General features: G+C 47.5%; 1 protein-coding gene across 1 annotated transcript; it reads right to left on the reverse strand.

Moving 5' to 3' along the window:
* Positions 1 to 3,440: 3,440 nt before the first annotated feature.
* On the reverse strand, positions 3,441 to 22,581 carry SLC2A10 (solute carrier family 2 member 10). The gene is made up of 5 exons (XM_049869690.1): positions 22,274 to 22,581; positions 12,455 to 13,735; positions 11,748 to 11,870; positions 8,396 to 8,531; positions 3,441 to 6,335 (listed from the first exon to the last, which is right to left on the reverse strand). Exons 1-5 carry the CDS (start codon positions 22,326 to 22,328, stop codon positions 6,257 to 6,259), a joined length of 1,674 nt encoding a protein of 557 aa, XP_049725647.1. The 5' UTR covers positions 22,329 to 22,581; the 3' UTR covers positions 3,441 to 6,256.
* Positions 22,582 to 22,748: the final 167 nt, after the last annotated feature.

Genomic DNA, 22,748 nt, shown 5'->3' on the forward strand with positions numbered 1-22,748 from the left:
ATCTGATTTGATTTCCCTATGTGTTGTAATGATGTAATGAGATGGATTAGTGGCAGTTATATTGATGAGATCTACAAGATTAGATAGTGTCTTAAGCCTATCTCTTTTGAGATATAAAAGAGAGAGATGAGCAGAGAGACACAAGGACCTCACACCACCAAGAATGAAGAGCAGGAACTTGAGTCCTTTGGACCCAAGGTCCCTACACTGAGGAGCTCCTTGACCAGGGAAAGACTGATGACGAGAACCTTCCTCCAGAGCCAAAAACAGAAAGCCTTCCCCTGGAACCAGTGCCCTGAATTTGGGCTAGTAGCCTACTGGACTGTGAGAGAATAAACTTTTCTTTGTTAAAGCCATCCACTTGTGGTATTTCTGTTATAGCAGCATTAGATGACCAAGACAGCCATATATCCAATGAAAAAAAGGCGTTTCTATTACTCAGTGTATAAAGGGATTGGAGGGGGCAATCTTCTTTCCCGCAAGGCTTGCCTAAACATTGTACACATCATTTCAGCTCATTTGCTTTGGTCTGAACTTTGTCACATGACCACATCTGGCTGTAAAGGAGTCTGGGTAATGTAGTGATTAATCTGGGCAGCATGAAAGAGATAACAAATATTAAAAGCAAACCCATTGCTGTGGAGTCAATTCTGTCTCATATAGTGACCCTATAGGACAGAGTAGAACTGCCCCATAGGGTTTCCAAGGCTATTATCTTTATGGAAGCAGACTGCCATATCTTTCTCCAGTGGAACAGCTTGGGGGTTCAAACTGCTGACCTTTCGGTTAGCAGCCGAGCACTTAACCACTGTGCCACCAGGGCTCCCCAATATCCCAAGCCCATTGATGTCAAGTTGACTGTTAAATGAAATTAAAAAAGTGGGGGAAAATGGAGTGCCATAGTTGACAAAATGGTATTGACGGTCAGGTGGACACCGATCCTAAGGCTTGTTCTTAGCAAAACTTAAGCCTAGCTTTCCTGAAAATCAGGCCACCCTCCTTGACCAATGAAATCCTGCCATCATTTCAATACTACATTGTATAAGTCAATCAGAAATAAGCTTCTTTGCTTCTGTGGTTTTTTTTGTTTTTTTTTTTTGTCTTAATACAAAGCCAGTCACTGCTGATACTCAATGAGTACTTTTCCACTTGCGGTTTGGTGCTACCTGATTCCCAAATCTTCTGCCCTAATAAATCTCACCTGATAGATTTTTTTTTTTTTAATTTTATAATTGACTCAGTTTCTTTTGACAGGGACAATTGCAGGCTCTGCCCCCACTTCTGGTAACTTCTATTCTTTCAGTGAAGAATGAAGCTAGGTGGGAGAAATCTCACCTTCTACGCGGAGACCGGGGTTTGGGTCCGAGCCAGTACTCCTCCTGTGCGGCTACCAGCCACCTGTCAGTGGGGACTTTTTTGTTGCTATGAGGCTAAACAGGTTTCAGCGGAGCTTCCAGATCTAGTCAGACTAGGAGGAAAGGCCTGATGATCTACTTCTGAAAATCAGCCAACAAGAACCTGTAGATAACAATGGTCCTATCCTGTTGTACATGGGTCACCATGAGTCAGGGAGACTTGACGGCACTAACAACAAGCAGCTGAGAGTGAGGGAGATAAAAAGAGCAGGAGAGCATTCATCAAGGTGAAGGTATGAAATAGCTGAGCACGGAGCGGGGAAGCATCCCATTGTGGAGGACAGCTTGAGGGGTCAGAGGCTTGAGCTCAGGGACAGATTTCAGCTGACACCTGTTTGTCAGGTTGTGTGACTTGTCTCCTACAACATTCACAGCCCATGTGCAGACAGAGAGAAGACGGGTGTCTAAATTAATCCAGGGTGGGCATTAACAAGTGTACAAGAGAGTGTTTGCAAAGGATTGACTACAAGGGGGAGAAATGAGATCTAGGTTGGACAAGCAGCCAAGTGAAGGCAGGAGGAGGTTCGTGAATGCTGAGAAATCAGTGAGGCCAGGGATTGGCATTTACAGGTCAAAGATCTCAATGAGTTTGGAGAATTGGTGCCATGGGAGAGCAGTGGAGAACTAGTAGAAATCTTAGGATGTGGTGACCAGGAAGTTGGATGTTTGAAATCAAACATTCTAAGTAGCAGCTTTTGAGTTTGAACAGGTGACAGAGTAGAAGCCTGAGGCCACTGGATTGCACCGTCAGGGACCGAGAGAGCCAGACAGGTGATGGCCACCCATGCCAATATTAAGTCCCTGGAGACGGGGGCTGGAGAGGAGGGAGGTCAGTCATAGCCTCATAAGACTTAGCTTCCTCATCTGCAAGATTGGGATGGTGATTCCCCTCCCAGGTTTGATGACCTCAAGATTGGAAAGTGTTTGGTCTTGCTTCTTGTCCCTTCTCTTGCTCCTTCTCCTCTCTCTCTCTGAGTGGTCAGCCCTTCAGAAGCAGCAGCAAGATGGTAATTGTGTCTACACAAGCCTTCTTCTCTCCTGAAGGAGGAATCTATACCTTCCTGGCTCCTCCATTCCTTCCTGGAGAGACATTCAGTGCAGGGACCTCAATTTTCTCTACAGGTTACAGTCAACATGCTCCTTCCAGGAGGGGCTGATGCCACCTCTCCCTTTCTTGGGCTTATAAAGTCCTTGAAATTCTCACCTTAGACCTGTAGTTATCAAAGAGTAGAAAGTGGGATTACCAGTGGTATTTGAAACAATCTGAGCCAGTTCACAAACGCCATAGAAATATGTTTAATCACATTCTTGTCCTTTCAGTGCAAAGAGGACGTCTTAGGTTGGTGCTACTATGTCTTGAACATCTCCCTCACACTTACCAAGCTTCCCTTTTCAACGGAGTAGACCTTGGACTCAGAACCCTCAGCAGAATGAGGGAGAATTTAGTGAAATTCTGTTGTTCTTTAAGGAGATTAAACTAGGAGCCTCACAAACCAAGAGGAAGGAGTGTCTCAGAGGGAAACACATTAGGAATGGAGGCACAAACCAAAAGCCACAATCTAGCCACAGATGTATTCTGTTCAGCTTGCAAGCTATTTTGAAATCAAGTATCAACTGCCACTGTTTAAAAATTACGAAATTTTGCACCAAAATTAGAATTTCTGACTTTTCTTGAAACATCTGATGGCCCAGCCACCACATTGTGCCCACATTCCTATGGGAGCCGCCAGCTGGGCTGCAGTGTCAATTGCCCATTTTAGAGGTCTGTGCTCTCCAGGTCCACAGACCCCACCACTCCCTATTGCCTTACCGTGACTAGCCTCGCTCATTTACATTTTCTGTCTGGTCTCTGAATTTTCGAAGCTGATCAAGAAAGGGGGAGAGATCCTCCTTAAGACTAGAAAAGCATTACCCCAGGCTGGCAAGAGGGGAAAGGATCATCGAGAGAGGTTTGAGGGTTCATGGAGAAAAAGCTGGATTTGAAGGGGCCACAAGGAAAGACATAAGCAATGGTGTGCTGGTAAATGTTTAATAACTGGTCCTCCAGGACAACCTGTTACTGTTGTTGTCACACTATCAAGTCTGTTTTAACTCATAGCCACCTTACGTACCACAGAATGAAACACTGCCGGGTCCTACACCATCCTCACAATCATTGCTGTGTTTGAGTCCATTGTTGCAGCTACTGAGTCAATCCATCTCTTTGAGGGTCTTCCTGTTTTTTACTGACCCTCTAGTTTACCAGGCCTGATGTCCTTCTCCAAGGACTGGTCCTTCCTGATAACATGTCCAAAGTGCGTGAGATGAAGTCTCACCATCATCACTTCTAAGGAGCATTCTGTCTGTACTTCTTCCAAGACAGATTTGTTCGTCCTCCTGGCAGGCCATGATGTATTCAATATTCTTCACCAACACCGTAATTTAAAGGCATCAGTTCTTCTTCAGACTTCCTTATTCATTGTCCAGCTCCAGGAAAATAAAGGTGTTTAAACACACACATATACACACACACATAGATAAAGGAGGTGTTTGTTGCACACAATTTACAAATATTAATACACAATGCTCTTTATTGTAAATTCCACACAGCCAACTGATCCCCACAGAGCGCTTTTGTTGATTTTTGCCAAACTCTTGTATTCAAAGCCAACTATCACGATTGGACAAAGTTAGAATGGGAACAAATGCTGGATGGCTATATGGTTCAGCAAAGTAGCCACTTGCATCACCAAAGAACAAGTGGAGTTCTGACAAGAATGCTGGTTGAAGCGCTTTGTTTACATTAATGAGCAAGACTAAAGTCAAACAATGACTAAGTGAATGGGACCAGCTGGAGACAGGTGATGCATGTGAGGACTTCACTGCTTTATCCATGACGAGAGCAGCTTGTTTGCTGGATTGGATGACAGTGCTTGAATACTGGCAGAACATTTCCTTGATTGTGTGTGTGTGTGTGTGTGTGTGCTATTCACAACATAACAGCTAGACATGACACGCTTTTAAGTTTCATTTGCATTTTTAACGTTCTATATTTTATCTATTAAGTCTAGAAAATCAACAAAACAATAAACCAAGCCCTGGTTTGTAGTGTTCTCTGATTTCCATGAGGCAAGGACACCCCATGACCAGTTTAAGCTGCCAATGTGATATCGCTGAACACAGAATCTAGAAGAGATTTGAGTTATCTCCCATAATTCCCCTGGAGAGATTCGATAGGTGTAAGTAACGTCGAGAGCACAGATAACAGGACAATGTAGTAAAATAACTAGGAGTGATGAGTTCTGGGCATTTATAACTTTTGTTGCTAATATAATTTATTTAATTATAAGTTTAAATCATTTGAATTTTTATAGTGGTCATGTTTAACAACAACAACAAAAACAAACCCATTGCCACTGAGTCGATTCCGACTCATAGCGACCCTATAGGACTGAGTAGAACTGCCACATAGGGTTTCTAAGGAGAACCTGGTGAATTCGAACTACTGACCCTTTGGTTAGCACCCACAGCACTTAACCACTATGCCACCAGGGTTTCCGTTTAACAACCAGCTCACAAAAATCTCAGAAATTTAACAATCAGCTCTCGCAAACCAGTACAAGCTGGCTCCAGCACTCTACTGGATATAAAGGAAGTATCTAGAAACTGAGAGGAGGAGAGGAGAGCTCAAGGGGCCAGAGTCCTGTTGGGGCCAAGCAGCATCCACACAGCATTTTCCAACGCCAGTATGCCGACCTCCTTTAGCTTCTTTTCCCTCAACGTCCAGGAACTCCTTATCAGCCCATCCTTTAGAGACCTGTGGCCCAAGCTACTTGCTCAGTCTTCATCTGACTCACCCCCTGGGGACTGTCTTAGTCATCTAGCGCTGCTATAACAGAAATACCACAAGTGGATGGCTTTAATAAACAGAGGTTTATTCTCTCACAGTCTAGGAGTCTAGAAGTCTGAATTCAGGGTGCCAGCTGCCAGGGAAGGCTTTCTCTCTCTGTCAGTTCTGGGTGAAGGTCCTTGTCATCTATCTTCCCCTGGTCTAGGAGTGTCTCAGCCCAGGGACACCGAGTCCAAAGGATGCACTTAGCTCCCGGCTCTGCTTTCTTGGTGGTAGGAGGTCCCCTTGTCTCTCTGCTCTCTTTTCTCTTTTATATCTCAAAAGAGATTGACTCAAGATACAACCTAAACTTGTAGATTGAGTCCTGCCTCATTGACATAACTGCCTCTAATCCTACCTCATTAACATCATAGAAGTAGGATTTACAACACATAGGAAAATCACATCAGATGACAAAATGGGGGATAATCACTCAATACTGGAAATCATGGCCTAGCCAAGTTGACATACATTTTGGGGGGACACAATTCAATCTGTAACAGGGACCACCCCTTTCTAACGTCCCTAAGGTGGCCACCTGGCTAACTAAGGATGAGCAGAAATCTCCCACCCCGTGACTAGCTGAATGGGACTAGGTGATGACTCTCCTGGAGGGAGATAGGGGTATTTAACAAAAAAGTGATGAGAGAACTGAGGCTTAAGGCAGTTATTCCTTACTCAAGGTTAACAGCTGCCAAGAGGTGGAGGCAACATTGGCAACCAAGTTTGCCAGCCTCCAAACCCATCTTTCTGTAAGCCACCCTGCACCCTCCTGGAAACAGCTCCTGGTGCCCACTATATTGGCTGTGACACTGCTTGAATTTTGGTGCATACGACTTTGGAATTCTACTTTAGTTCCACTCATTTAAAACTTATGTCCCCAAAGAGACGACTAGCAACTTAAAGGCAAGGCCCATGCTGAATTTTGTTGTGTGAAGCCATGGTTCCAGTGTCTTCTGGGCAGATGGACACTTCAGGAAGCTGAGGAGACTTCGATGCGTCTGTATTGGATGCCAGCTGAGCTCTGCCTGCAGCCAAAGCCCAGGGTGAACCTGCTGAATAGACAGCGAGCAGGGTCAGAGGGTGGCAGGGGCTGCACCCCATCCTCAGCACCCCCACCCCCTCTGTCTAGAACACTAGAACATTTTCTTCCAAGAAACACCTTAAGATGGTTGACTTTTTCTCATCATTCAAGTCTCAGCTCAACTGGCACCTCCCCAGAGAGGCCTTCTTTGACCATTCTTTTATTCATTCAAAAAAGACGTAATTATTGATTACCTGTGATGTGCCTGGCACTCTTTTAGGCCCTGGGAATAGAGCAGTGAACAAAACAGACCCATAAAAATTCCCTGTGCTCATGGAAAATTCATGATACACTTGTTAATGAATGAACCCATAGTACACCTGCGCCTATAGGGCACCTGCACCCATAATGTACCTGCGCCCATAGTGCACCTGTACCCACAGCGCACCTGTGCCCATGGTGTACCTGTGCCCAAAGTACACTTGCGCCCACAGAGCACCTGCACCCATAGTGTACCCGCGCCCATAGTATACCTGCGCCCATAGTGCACCCACGCCCATAGTATACCTGCGCCCACAGCACACCTGCACCCATAGTGTACCCATGCCCATAGTATACCTGCGCCAACAGCGCACCTGCACCCATAGTGTACCTGTGCCCAAAGTACACCTGTGCCCATAGTGCACCTGCACCCATACTGCACCTGCGCCCACAGCGCACCTGCGCCCATACTGCACCTGCACCCATACTGCACCCACGCCCATACTGCACGTGCGCCCATATTGCACCTGTGCCCACAATGCACCTAAATGTAAATGTGCCCCTCTTCCCCTGCAAAAAAAATTCACTGGTTACTCTCTGAAAGGTTGGAAGCTCCCTTATTTTCTTTACAACATAAATACCACCCAGAAATTATTCTATTTATTTATGTGTTTTCTAGTCTATCTCCCCGCTACACACACATTAAAATGTAACTTCCCTGTGGGTTCAGAGACTGCAGTCTCTCTTGGTCATGGGTCTGTCCTCCCACCTCAGGGCCTTTGCACTTGCTGTTCCTCCTGCCAGGAAAGCTCCTCCCCCTCATCTTCAAAAGGCTGCCTCCTTCTTCTCACTAATGTGTCACCTAAACTGCACCTTCTCAGAAAGGTCTTCCCTCTTAGCCACAACCCCCTGCTCCTCTGTCCCCCCTCTGCCAACCTGACCATCTTGACGTATTTTGCTCTGTTTAATTTTCTTTTAATCACTTACCTCTAAATGAAATGCTCTTTTTTATGCATTTGTTGGCTGGTTTATTTTCTGCCCCCTCCCCCACCAGACTGGAAGCTCCATAAGTGCAAGTACCTCATCGGTCTTATTCTCTGCCTTGTTTCCCAAGGCTGAGAACACTGCCTCCTACTGAATGAATGGAGGAAACCCCCAGCTCTATGTGTGCGACTCTAAAAGTCCATAATTATAATGTTTTGTTTCTCTGAGATTCTATTACTCTGCGGTTTCTAAGATTCTACTCTTGTAATCTTTTATGATTCCATACTAGTTGCTGTCGAGTTAATTCCAACTCATGGCGACTCCATATACGGCAGAGTAGAACTGTGCTCCACAGGGTTTTCAGTGGCTGATTTTTTTCAGAAGTAGATCCCTGGTGGTCACTTGGTTGCTAATTGAAAGGTGAGAGGTTTGAGTCCATCCAGAAGCATCTTGGAAGAAAGGTCTACTTCTGAAAAATCAGACACTGAAAATCCTATTGAGCACAGTTCTACTCTGATACACATGGGGTCACCATGAGGCAGAATGGACTCCAGGGCAACTGGTATGGTTCCATAATTGCATGATTTTAAAATTCCTGAGAGCTAGCTCTTACAGTCAAATGAAACTCCACTGTAGAAGAGACAGAAGGAAGACACAGACTCAAGGAAAAGAGCTTGTGTATGAAGACGGGACAAAACTCACAGTGTCCAAGCAGTATGAGAGACAGGAAGAGGAAAAAAAAACTCTCTTTGCAAAGGAAAGTACAAGAGCTAAAATTCTACAGCGATGATCTCAGGGTTTGATATGACTCTGCCCCCCCGGCCTGACGTGCCCGTCACATACCGTGTCCTCTGGAACTGCTGGTCTATTTCTGCCAATGACTGGCCTTTTGTTTCGGGGACGAATAAATAGATGAAGCCCAGGCCGAGGACAGCAGTCAGCCCGTAGAGCAGGAAAGTCAAGGACAAGCCAATGGCACCTGGAAATAGAAGAGGGAATGTGGGGTGGGGAAGCTGAGGACTCTGGCCCCACAGCATGGGCAAACCTAGGGTTCTAGCTCTTCTAGGTCGAGCATCATAAACCAGTTCACCACTTTAGGTGAAGGGAAAGACAGCACACAATACAGGGGAGGTCAGCACAATTGGACTAAACCAAAAGCAAAGAAGTTTCCTGAATAAACTGAATGCTTTAAAGGCCAGCGTAGCAGGGGCAGGGGTCTGGGGACCATGGTTTCAGGGGACATCTAAGTCAATTGGCATAATCAAATCCATCAACAAAACATTCTGCATCCCATTTTGAAGAGTGGTGTCTGGGGTCTTAAATGCTAGCAAGCAGCCATCTAAGATGCATCAATTGGTCTCAACCCACCTGGATCAAAGGAGAATGAAGAACACCAAGGACACAAGGCGATTACAAGCCCAAGAGACAGAAAGGGTCACATGAACCAGAGACTACATCATCCTGAGACCAGGAGAACTAGATAGTGCCCGGCTACAACCGATGACTGCCCTGACAGTGAACACAACAGAAACCCCTGAGGGAGCAGGAGAGCAGTGAGATGCAGGCCCCAAATTTTCATTAAAAGACCAGACTTAATGGTCTGACTGAGACTAGAAGGACCCCGGTGGTCATGGCCCCCAGACCTTCTGTTGGCTCAGGACAGGAACGATTCCCAAAGCCAACTCTTCAGACATGGATTGGACTGGACAATGGGATGGAGAGGGATGCTGGTGAGGAGTGAGCTTCTTGGATCAGGTGGACACTTGAGACTATGTTGGCATCTCCTGCCTGGAGGGGAGATGAGAGGGTGGAGGGGGTTAGAAGCTGGCGAAAAGGACACCAAAAGAGAGAGTGGAAGGAGAGAGCAGGCTGTCTCATTAGGGGTAGAGTAATTGGGAGTGTGTAGCAAGGAGTATATGGGTTTTTGTGTGAGAGACTGACTTGATTTGTAAACTTTCACTTAAAGCACAATAAAAATTATTTAAAAAAAAAAAAAAAAAACCAGTTCACCCAAAGCAGATTCTCCAAACAATCGATTTGCAAAATGACCAATTTCTCAAAAGCTGTCAGATAAGGATCTTAAAACAAAGTAGGACTGGTTGTCCCCAAGGTAAGGGCAAGGCCAGGTCCGCAAACACAAAGACAGTGGTAACTGGTGTTTGCAGGGAAGACTACTCACCCACAGAAAACACGAACCATGCTCAGAGTCTGAAAACCTGAGCTCAGGGAAAACGACATTCAACTCAGGGGCAAAACAGCTGCAGGGATGCAGGCTTGGCAAAGCTCAGCTTTGAAAAAAATCCTCAGAAATTCCATGAATTGACCAATTCTGTGACTCCATCATGCAGGGAATTGAGCTTCTGCCAAGTTTGGGAGGCAGGACAGTTGCCACAGCTCAGTCAGTCAGGCCTCACATCTGGCCTCTCTGTTCCAGCTAGCTTTTCTCTCTTCCTGGGGTCTCAGGCAGGCGCCAGGGGTCAGGACTAGCTAACCAGCTGGACTTGATCATTATGTCAGCAGAGAGAACTGGGTAGGGAGTCAGGAGACCTGAGTTCTAGTCCTCTGACTACCTGGCTGGACTTGGAAAGGACGTATTTCCCCATCTGTGAAATGGGGATGGTAATGTTTACTCTGCCTGTGTCATACAATTCCAATAAACCTCCCCTCTCCCTCCTTCCCTCCCTCCCTCCCTCCCTTCCTTCTTTCCTTCCTTCTTTCCTTTTCTTCGCCCTCTCACTCGCTCATTCATTCCACAGAAAGGGAAATGTTTGAAGGTTGAGGCAGCAGGGAGAAGCTTGGACTCCCTAAGCCTGGGGGTAGAAGACAGGCATGGTAGGTGGGTTCTTCTACCAGTGTTTCCTTGCCCCCCGCACCCCCAGCCTTCCAGAGGTGGCTGTGCCTCTGAGGAGGAGAAGCTTGGACACAGAGAGTGTGGAAATAACTGAACCCTAAGAGCCTGGCCTTGGAACCCTCAGTGACAGAGCCCCACCCATTTATGGCCTGGACCACCAAGACCTATAACAGACCTTCTCCTGTGTTCTGGGCCCATAAAATTTCTGCCCACCCCACCGCCCCTTCAGACCGAGTTTGCACGCTATGTAGGAAAAGAAGACATCATCCAACCTAGGTCTGAGAAGAATTCCCGCTGTCAGAGGGTTCTGCTGGGTCCTATAGGGTCGCTATGAGTCAGAATCGATTTGATTGCAACAGTTTTTTTTCAGGGGGACCCAGGCCAACTTGAGGTGGTTTAGAACAAATAATGCAAATGCTGTAGCTGCCGCACCCTCCGGTCCTGAAGCTCTGGCTGAGGCCGATCGTAGGATGTCACTGACATCCGGCTAGAGACCTTTCATTGTGACCCAGGCTTCTGCTGCACAAGGTTCTATTTGCTATAAATAGGAAAATCTGAAAAACTCTGCTGCTTTAGAGTGGATAATTTGGGCCACAGAGAAGAGAAGGGACTTACCTGGTGGGGGGGGGGTGGCTAAAACCCCATACCTAGATTTCCACCCCCTCCCCCAGCTGCTTCGAGCACTTCCTCCCCTCCCCCACCACACCAATCAGAGCCGGCTTCCTGGAGGGAAGAGAACTGAAGGCTTTAGCCCTTGGTCTCCTTCAGCCTCTAATCTCAAGTATGCCAACAGCAGCCAGCCCTCTCCCCTATGGGAGCCTAGAATGAAGTAGAAGCCTGGCAAACCACACCTTCTGGGGTCTTTACCTCCCCATCCTCCCCTCCCCCCCCCCCTTTTCTGATACCAGCACTCCAACTTTCCTTTGGGGAAACACCCTTCGCCTACTCTCGGTCCATGGATTGAGGAGGCTGACTGGCTAGAGCCGCTGGGCAGACTTGCTCTCCTTCCAAGCTGAAGAGATCCAAGGGCGGCCATCTTGGCCACCATGTTGTGGAGTCTGCCTGAGAATGAAGTGCACAGAGTGGGAAGCAGGGCCCAGAGAGCATGAGAGATGGCTGAGGACTTCCTTGAGCCCCTAGGTCAGCCGTGCTTGATGCCAACCCCCCTCCCCCTTTTTTTAGTCACTTCAGTTATTCATTTAGCAATATTCCTTTTGCTCATAAGCTGGGTTACATTGGGTTTTCTGTCACTTATAACCTGACATACAGATGCCCCGGCTGTCTTGAGAAAATTGCTCCTGAGTTTAGAAAGAACTGGGCCAAAGAATTAGGTCCAGGACTCACTGATGAGATCGAGGAAGGACAGGCTGATGAAGAGGTTGGCGGCCCAGTTGAAGCTGTTGCAGAAGGCGAAGGCTCTCCCTCGGATCTCTACAGGGTAGATCTCACTGAGGACAAGCCACGTCACTGGGAGAGGAGAACAGGGTAAGGCAGGGAACTGGGGCCTGGTACCCACTGGCCAGGCCCAGACATGGTTCGTGAAGCAAGCAGCCTCCCGACAAAGTGAATGGGGCAAATTTCAGGCTCCTGACACCAGATTCTCCCCAACACTTCCCCCATCCATCTGTAGGAATCCCTTTAAGATAACCAACCATCCTGGCTTGTCCAGGACTGAGGGGTTTCCTGGGGAAAAGACTTTCAGTGCCCAAACCAGGGCAGCCCTGGGGAAACCTGGATGGCTCGTCACCCTACTTATTCATTCTTTTCCAGTAAACCCTTTTTAGTGAGCCATCCAGGGGGAGATCCAGGTTTTATGAGGTCTGAAGCTGAAATAATTGGGGGGCCCTTTTTAAAAAACAAAACAACAAACATCAGATTAGGCACAGGCCCTCGGGAGGAGCCTGTGCACATGAGGTGCCACGAAGCCTAAGCATCATTTGCTTTACGGTAAAGCTGTCTTTGGGGCATGTTCTAAGATGATGCAGTCCCCAAGCTTTCCGCTAGGAGGGGTAGGAGGCTCCAGAGTTACCTGTAAGAAAACTCCCACTTACTTGGTCCAAATCCGAAGGAGAAAGCACTCACAAAGACCATCAAGCAGACCAGTGTGGTCCAGTGCAGCACTGTGTGCCCTGGGGCAGAAGGGGCTACCGGGGAGGCTGTGCTCGGGATCAGCTGGGGAGCGGCCATAGAGTCTCCGGCTCTAGGACGGGGCTTGGTTTTCTTAGAGGCTGACAAGACTGGCTCCCTTTGGTTCTTGTGGGTTCTTGGCAGTGTAGGTAGAGAGGAACCCACTGGCAGGCTGGAGTCCCTGTGGAAGCCAGGCAGCCTGGTGGCATTGGGCATGGCCAGGCAGCTTGGGCCTGAGTCCATGGGTGAGGCAAAGCTGACGAGGCCTATGCCGCTGACTGACAGGGCCATGAGGGCACAGCCGGCTAGCAACAGGGCCCTGCGGCCCGCCCGGTCCACCAGCCCCATGGCGGTCAGAGTTGCCACCACCTTCACCACACCGAGCCCCACAGAGGCCAGCACTGCCGAGGATCCCCCATGGAAGCCCACTGAGCGGAAGATGGTAGAGGCATAGCACAGCACATTGGGCTGCCCTGTTAGCTGCTGGAAAAGCACCAGCCCCAGCCCCACCATGGTCCGGCCTCGCATATTGTCCTGTGCCCTGAAGAGGTCCAGAAAGGAGTATCTTGGCCTGCCCAGGCCCAGCTTGGTGGTCTCACCTCCCTGCAGTGGTATGAGGTCCTTATGGGCTGCAGCCTCAGCCACACCCGCAGGGAGGAAGAGGAGGCTGAGGGACTGCAGGAGAGCAGGTGCAGCAGCCCAGCCAAACATATGCCTCCATCCCCAGGGGGCACTGGCCAGTGCATAGTTGATGGCGTAGGACAGCAGGATGCCCACAGTGATGCCTGCCTCATAGAGGGACACCAGCACTCCCCGCTGCCTTGGCCCCACCAGCTCTGACACGTAGATGCAGCAGGCCATGGAAGAGAGAGAGATGGCAAAGCCAGCCACTAAGCGGCCCAGGACCAGCCAGGTCAGGGAGCCAGCCAGGCCCAGGCTCAGGCTGCCTGCCAACAGCACCATGTTGCTCCCAAGTATGGCTTGTTTCCTGCCATAGCAGTCGATGAGGAAGCCCCCTACCAGGGAGGCAAGGAGGGCCCCCAGGAGCAGGCTGCCCACTAGGAGCTCCTGCTCCAAGCAACTTAGCCCAAAGTCAAGCTGCAGTGGCAGCAGGGCTCCCGATATGACAGCCAGTTCATATCCAAAGGTCAGGCCACCCAGCAAAGACACAGAGGCACACAGGGGCAGGACAGGTGGGGGGTGGCCTGGAAAACAAAAGTGACAAGGGCAGAGTTCAGAATGATCCCTCACCAGAGCATCCATCCATCCAATCTCTCCCCCTTCCATCAACCTCTTTATTCATCCATCCATCTCCTCCATCTATCCACCCATCCACCCATGCATCCATCCACCCATCTACCCATCCATCCATCCATCCATCCACCCATCCACCCATCCATCCGTCCATCTTACACATAGATACAGCAAGGCATAGAGGAGAGATATATGGCAAAGCCAGCAACTGAGCAGCCCAGGACCAACCAGGCCAGGGAGCCCCCACCCCTCCATCCACTGACCCCTCCATCCACCCATCTACTCTATCCATTCATCTGCCCATCCATCCATTTATTGACCCATCTATCCAGCCACCCAACCTCCCACTCATCTATCCATCCATCCACTCCCTATCCATCCAACCACTCCTTCTTTCATCCATCCATATGTACATTTATTGACCACTCCTCCATCCATCCATCCACTCCTTTCATCTACAAATTAATCCATCTGTCTATCTATCAGTCCATTCATCCATCCTTTCATTCACCCAACCATTCACCCATTTATTGATCAACCTATCCACAAATCCATCCATTCGTCCACCCATTTTTGTACCCAACCGCATGTCCCTCCATTCATCCATACAATCATCCATCCACCCAATCTTTTCAAAAATGTATTTGTCTAGTATCTACTACATGCTAGGCATTGTTCTTGGGGCTGGCAATACAGCAGTGGTGTCAAGGATCTGGCATTCTAATAGGAATAGGCATATAAACAAATAAATATATGATACACTTTCAAGTGGTGGTATGTATTATAAAAAATATAAAGCAGGGAAAAGAGATCGATAGTGATAGAGAAATAGTACTATTTTAAATACAGTAGTCAGCTAAGCCTTCTCTAAAGAAGGGACATTTGTACAGAGATTTGAATGAAATGAGAGTGAAAACCATGGGAAAATCTGGGTAAAGAACATTCTAGACAGAGGGAACAGTAAGTGCAAAGGCCCTGAGACAGAAAAGTTCATGGTATGTTTGGACAATAACTAATAATATTAATAGCTAGTGCTTGGAAACTATGGGGCAGTTCTACTCTGTCCTATAGGGTCACTATGAGTCGGAATCAACTCGACGGCACTGGGTTGGGTTAGTGCTTACATAGCACTTGGAAACCCTGGTGGCATAGTGGTTAAGAGCTATGGCTGCTAACCAGAAGGCTGGCAGTTCGAATCCACCAGGTGCTCTTTCGAAACTCCACGGGGCAGTTCTACTCTGTCCTATAGGGTCACTATGAGTTGGAATTGACTCTATGGCAATGGGTTTTTATATAGCACTTACTAAGTACCAGACCGCGTTTTAAGGGCTTTATATTTAATTCTTAAAACATTTAATTCTTACAACAACTGTGTGGGTATTATGGTTATCATCACCCTCCAAGACACAGTCAGGTTATGCAGCAAGTAAACGGCAGAGGTGATGTGGCTGGAGAGTGCAGGCTCTTAACCACCATGCTCTCTAGCAGGGAGGCCAGAGTGGCTGGAGCCCAGCCAGTGAGGGTGGGAGTGATAGGACACCATGAGATGAGAAGTACTCAGGGGCCAGTTCACGTGGGGCTTTGTAGGCCATGAGGAGAAGGCGGATGTCATTCTCAGTAGATGAAAGCCTTCGAAGATTTGAGCTGAGTGAGGAGATCTATTTTTTATTTTCAAAGGATTGCTCTGACTTCTGTATTGAGATGCTTAGTGAGGCGGTACAGCTTACTCAATGTCTACTCACCTCTTCTTTGTTAGTATCAGAACTATGTTTGGCTGAAAGACTACATTCCCCAGGCTTTCCTCCAACTATAGGTGGCTAATAAAATATAAAGGAGCTTTTGGGTGGGACTTTGAGAAAAACTCTTTAAAGGAATGGGGGCAGACAGCTGGCTAGCATCCTTTTGCCCTTTTTCCTCATACCCAATCTTCTTGACTGGAATGCAGATGTGATGGCCGGAGCACAGCAGCCATCTTAGGACATGGGAGTGACCATGAGGATGCAAGGTACACACTGGCATAGTAGAGCAGAAATATAGAAGGTGCCTGGGTACCTGATGACAGTGGACTGCCATATCAGCCCTGGATTATCAATCTCCAGGCTTTCTTTGTGTTATAGGGAAAAAAATCAACAACTTCTAACTTAGTTAAGTTATATATATGTATTGTTAGCTGTCAAACCCACTTCTTACCTGATATAGATAGGGAGCAAGAGTGAAGTCAGATTAGGAGGCTAGTACAAGAGTCTAGATGAGAGTGGTAGTGACTTAGACTGAGGAGGAAATACCGCATGGCAGCAGTCTGACAGTCAACAAATGAATGAAATGGGCTGTGTGTAAGACAACAAGGAGTGGTGGGGACTGTGGCAAACTGGAAAGCACATGCATCATCTAAAGCTATAACATAGCTCCAATTATTATTGTTGTTGTTAGTTGTTGACAAGTCAATTCTGACTCACAGCAACCCCATGTGTGCTAAGTAGAACTGCTCTGTAGGGTTTTCAAGGCTGTGACCTTTTGCAAGTACATTGCCAGGCCTGTATTCCAAGGTGTTATATCTGCTGTTATTGACAGCTTAGTGCAGCGTGAAGCAAGAAGGACTTAGAATGTAAAGGCCTGAGGTCTAGTCTCAGCATAGCCATTTACTCTGTGTGTCACTGCCTCTCCTTGAGCTCCAGTATGCTCCTCCATAAAGTGGGGTTGATCAATCCTTTCTCACTGGGCTCTTGGAAGAGTTCATTAGGGAAAGGCTACTGGCACACAGGAGGTGTGTTCAAATAGAATGACCATTATTATTACTACCTGGGAAACCCTGGTAGCGTACTGGTTAAGTGCTACAGCTGCTAACCAAAGGGTCGGCAGTTCAAATCCTCCAGGTGCTCCTTGGAAACTCTACAGGGTCGTTTTACTCTGTTCTATAGGGTTGCTATGAGTTGGAATCAACTCGATGGCACTGGGTTTGGGGTTATGGATTTCTCCCTGGTCCTTCTGCTCATTTCTAGAATTAAGAAAATACAATCTTGGTGTGGTCTCCTGCTTTCCTTCAAAACTCATCCCTGTAACAGCTGTTGCTAAAAGTATAAGAGGAAGATATTGACCTCATTAACTCTTTTTTGTAGATTTGGGATAAAAAGAATGTGTCGATGAGCAAGGCTGGCCTGCTGTTTCTAGCATTTCAGACAAGCTTTTTTTTTTTTTAACCATGTGTTTTTCATTTAGAGAAGTAAAAAACAGCAACAACAATAAACAAAACTATACATCTAGACATTTAAAACACACATCTAAACTACTTGTTATAAAGAGGAAGTAACCAACTATTTGGAACTCAATGAGAATAAATGCCTCATAGAACAAAGACTGTGAGATGTGGGTAAAGAGGTACTCAGGTGGAAATCATAGCTTTTTATCAGAAACCAAGAAAGCCTAAAAACAGATTAATTAAGCCTCCAAATGAAGAAGCCAGGAAAATTACAACAAGGAAGTAGAATTAATGAATACAAAAGCAGAAGTTAATAAAATGGAAAAAAAGAAAACCAGGATAGTTGATCCTTAAAATTCAGGTTGGTTCTTTGACATGCATAACAAAATAGATGAAGCTTTAGCAAATGTGATCAAAGAACAAAGAGATAAATACAAATAAACAACTTTAGAAATTACAGAGCGGTCATAAAAATAGATATGGGGAAACAAAGACAAAGGCATTTTCAATAGTTTGTTGAGGTAAAAATATCAATTGTAATTATTACAGATTCTAGGCAAGACTGAAGGAGCTAGATTTAGCCCTTCTCACCTCCCATTATCTCCCACTCCTGCTTCCACTCACTCACCCCATAAACAAACAAAAAAACCAAACCCATTGCTGTGGAGTCGATTCTAACTCATAGCAATCCTATAAGATAGAGTAGAACTGCCTCATAGGGTTTCCTCATAGGGTTTCCAGGGAGTGCCTGGTAGATTCCAACTGGGGACCCTTGGGTTAGCAGCCGAGCTCTTAACCACTGCACCACAAGGGCTCTCACTCACCCCCTAGGTATCCATACTTAGATGTTCATTGAGGTCCCACTCCTAGGAGTCTCTGCAAGGAGTCTCTGCATTTTCAAACCAGCTTAACCCAACAGGCTAGATTTGTAACAGTTTGTTACGCAAGTCTCTTGTAAAAGCAGTGTACAGCTGTTTCAGTCTGAGAGTCTCTGTCTTTAAAAGCTGAACTTAACTAATTTACATTTATTGTAATTACTGATATGCTTGAACTTGTTTCTGCCATTTAATTTTGTGTCTATTATTTACTATGTAGGTTTTTTTTTCCTCCTCATTTCCTGCTTTTGATGGATCAATTCAGTTTTCCTTTAGTTCCTTTTTTTTTCTTCTGTTGATTGGAGCATTATGTAGTCCATTTCCTTTCTGTCTTGGCACTGTGCAATATGGTAGTCACTAATATAGCCACATGTGAATATCAAGCACTTGAAATGTGACTAAGGAACTGAATTTTTAAATTTAGTTAATTTAAATGTAACTTTTTTTTTTTTTTTTTATAAATAGCCATATGTGGCTAGTGGCTACCATATTGGACAGCATGGTTCTACTGATTACTCTTAATTTTTAATTCACATACCAAATTTATATATTTCTGATAACATCTGGAATAATACAGCAGTATCTATCTTGCCCACTCCCACCATGAACCTGACAAGAACATTCATAATACTACAGCCAGACTGATGGAATGTTTTTTCTGGACCAGGCACTGCGTTGAGCACTTTAAATGTAATAAATATTTAATCCCTCACCACAACCCTATGAGGTAGACTTTAGCATTATTTAGGAATGAGTAGAGAAAAAAAAAAAATTTTTTTTTTTTTTTTTAAGAACTCTGCTGCACAGTAGTTAAGTGCTCAGCTGCTAACCATAAAGTTAGCAGTTCAAACCCACCAGCCAGTCCTCAGGAGAAAGATGTGGCAGCCTGTTCCTGTAAAGATTACCAAAAAAACAAAAACCAAATTTGTTGCCGTCAAGTCGATTCCAATTCATAGGGACCCTATAGGACAGAGTCGAACTGCCCCATAGGGTTTCCAAGGAGCGGCTGGTGGATTGAAACTGCCAACATTTTGGTTAACATCTGAGCTCTTAACCACTGTACAACCAGAGCCCCTGTAAAGATTACCAACCAACCCACTGCATAAAGATTACAGCCTAGGAAATTCTATGGGGCAGTTCTACTCTGTCCTATAGGGTTGCTGTGGGTTGGAATCAACTCCAGGGCAACGGGAGGAATGAATTAACTGATAATCAGAGTGGTGAAGTGACTTGCCTAAGGTCATACAGCTAACAATTAGCTGAGCCCAGATTCAAAGCCAGGCAGTTGGCTCCACAATCCCGGCTCTTCACCACTCCATTATAAAATTTTAGCGTAATAGGATTTTGCTCTGTTCTTGCTTACTTCTGCTTCTCCCCATCTCTAATGTTAGACAACTTTTGTGCAGGGGAGGAGTTTCATGGGAAGAGGAACACCGCTCCCCTGGTTCTGTTCAATACACCCCTTCCAAAAACACCCACTGCCATTCCCTGTCTCCGACCACCAATATACCCCCTGGGAGGATTCTGCCCAGGTCCTGCTCTGTCTTCATTTCCCTGGCCTCACCTTCCTGGGCTCCTGCCGTCTACCCTCAGACAGGAAGCTTCCCCCAGATCATATGAGGGAATCAAAGTGAGGACACAGAATTTGTTTGCCATTTCTGGGCTCCTGTTAAGGTGAAAAGGTACACAGCCAAAGGGCTCAGAGGCAAAGTTGACTGTCCACAGGTTCCACTGGAATATGCACAGCGAGACCGGGGTCACAGTGGTAAGAGGAGAACAGCAAAAAGAAAAGTGAAATAAAGTAGTAATAAGAACAGATGTCACTTACTGAGCGCTCCCTCTGTACAAGGACTTCATGTACCTTTTCTCATTTCATCCTCATAACCACCCTCAGTGGCAATGCTAGGTAGGTAATTAACCCCTAGCCATTAATACGAACAAATAATGGAAAATTATCCCTATTTTACAGATGAGGAAACCAAGGCTCATAGCATTCTCACAGCTATGGAACAACAGGATCAGGACTCAGATGCTGACCTGACTCCCAAACCCACATAGTGAAGAGCCTGCCTCCCTCGGCTTCACCTTCCATCACGCCATGGCTTTGTATGTGCACACATAAAGTGCAGCTGGGACCATGCAGCTGGGAAGCGGGAGAACTGGGGCTCAAACCCAGGTCTTTTTGACCCTGAAATCTATATACGGAGCCTAATCCCAGACACTGCTTCGAAGAGACTAGCCTGGGAACTCTGGGGAGGACAGGGACTTGCTGGCAGTTAATTTGAACCTCCCCCTCCACCACCACCCAGCCCCACCTCTGCCCACCCTAGCTGTCAGTAAATAGCTGTTTGATGGGAAGAGAAGAAACAAAGGGCCAGGTCCTTCCCCTCTGCAACTCAGTTTCCCTCAGGCTCCAGGTAGTGTGTGATGATGGTTAAGGGCATGAACTCTGGAATCAGGGCTGAAATTGGTTTTCGCTAGTGCCTTTACTCTGTTCCTTGGTCACAGGGTGAGAAGCTGGGTGGTGCAGTGGATAGTAACACAGACTGGGGTCAGAGTGCTGGAGTTCTATCCCAGCCTCTCCTCTCCATAGCTGTGTGACCTCGGGCAAGTCACTTAACATCTCTGAGCCTCTTCAGTGGGGATCACATTTTTTTCCACTGTAATAATAAAACCAAAAAACCTGGTACAGTCAAGTCAATTCCGACTCACAGTGACCCTATAAGACAGAATAGAACTGCCCCCATAGTGCTTCCAAGGTGTAATCTTTATGGAAGCTGACTGCAACATCTTTCTCCTGTGGAGTGGCTAGTGGGTTCGAAGCGCCAACCTTTTGGTTAACAGCCAAGCCCTTAACCACTGCACCACCAAAAAACCAAATCCATTGCTGTCAAGTCAATTCCGACTCATAGTGACAGAGTAGAACTGCCCCATAGAGCTTCCAAGGACCACCTAGTAGATTCAAACTGACCTTTTGGTTAGCAGCCATAGCACTTAACCACTAAGCCACTAGAGTTTCCACTGTGCCACCAGGGCTCCCATAATAATAATAATATCCACCTCATCTGCCTGAACTGGCAAGTGTTAGCTATTAGGATTCTCCATAGAACCGCCCTGCGTGGCCTTTTAAAGCACAAATCAGGTCATGCCCCATCCTGGCTTTAAACCCTCCTCCAGTATCCCATGTCATGTGGAATAAAATCTAAACTTGTCACCAAGGCCTACAAAGCCTTGCACAATCTGGTCCTGCCTGCCCCTCTGATGGATCTTCTGACCCTGCTCCGCTTGCCCACTGTGCTGCAGCCACATTGGCCTGGACCACACCAGCTCATTCCTGCCTCAGGGCCTTTGCATGTGCTGTTCCCTCCACCTGGACACTCTTTCCCCAGATTTTTGCAAGGCTGGCTTCTTTTCATAAGTAAGTTCTCAGCTCCAATGTCTCTGACTCAGGGAGGCCCACCTAGTAAAGAACCTACCTCCCTTAGCCTTTACCCTCCATCACACCACCTCTCTGTATGTGCACCCAGCACCTGCCACTCTCTGAAATGATTTCATTCATTTGCTCGTTTACCCGGTGCTCCAGCTGGAATGTCAGCTCCACCAGACTGAGGGTTTTGTCTATTTCGTTCACTGCTGCATTTCCAATCCCTAAACCAATATCGGAAACCCTGGTGGGGTAGTGGTTAAGCACTACAGCTGTTAACCAAGAGGTTGGCAGTTCAAATCCTCCAGGCACTCCTTGGAAACTCTATGGGGCAGTTCTCCTCTGTCCTATAGGGTCGCTATGAGTCAGAATCGACTCCACAGCAGTGGGTTTGGTTTTAAACCAATATCTGGCACATAGTGGGTGCTCAATAAAGAAAGAAAGAATGAATGACCCTTTGAGGCTTCTGACCCTTTTGGTCTCCCACAGTAACAAAGAAATTCCCTACCCCTTTTTCCCCAATTCTGCATTAGAATCCCCTCCGCTCTCCCCCCACTGAACTACCTGAGGGCAGGGGTTTGGTCTGTTTTGCTCCCTGCAACATGCTCATCCTCAGGCCTAGAACGGTGCCTGGCGCACAGTAGTGCCCCGCAAGCGAATTGATTAATGAATTTGCGTTAATGTAGCCTTTCGGAGCCTCCCTTTCCTCATCTGTAAAACAGGAATAGTTTCGCTTGCCTTGGGGGGTTGCAGTAACGATGAAAGTGTTAGGAGACTGCCTGGTGCGGAGGAAGGCTCCATATCAAGTAAGGAGCCCTCTCGAGCCCCGGGCAGACAGGAGGATGGAAGGCAACGCGCCCCCAGCTACAGGCCTGCGGCGAGGGCTCGTCGCCCAGGAGGCGGAGGGCGCGTGCACTAATGGGGGACGCGGAGGCAATGTGCATGCCCCTGGAGGTGGCGGGCTCCCCGCGGGCAGCGCCCCATCGGGACTTACCCATGGCGAGCGGGACCCTGAGGCGCGCTGGGGGTGCTGAGGGCCGGGCACGCATCCCCCGGGCCGGAGTCCCCGCCGCAGCCGCCAGACAAACTTTCCGACCCGCCTCCTGCCTCCGTCCCTCCCTCCAGGCCCGCTCGCAGCGCAGCCGCCGCCACGTCGGCCAGCCCAGGCCCCGGTGCCTGGAGGCGGGACCGAGGGGCCCTGCGCCTGCCCTGGCTGGGCCGGGCCCGGCCAAGCCTGGATGGGCCCGCCACCCGGAGGTCTTCCCGGGCCTCCACCGCTGGGTTGCGGGCGGAGAAAGGAAATTCCCCTATCACTGCGGCCCACACTTGTTTGTGCTCCCCAGCGTGGAGCACAGACACACCCACACGCACACACACACACACACACACATTTTTTCTCTCTCTGTCTCGCGGGTCTGCACTCAAGGGGACACACACACCCACTTCAGCCACTCAGAGACTCACTCTCT

The sequence above is a fragment of the Elephas maximus genome, chromosome 25 (assembly GCF_024166365.1).
Source record: "Elephas maximus indicus isolate mEleMax1 chromosome 25, mEleMax1 primary haplotype, whole genome shotgun sequence".
Taxonomy (NCBI): Eukaryota; Metazoa; Chordata; class Mammalia; order Proboscidea; family Elephantidae; genus Elephas; species Elephas maximus.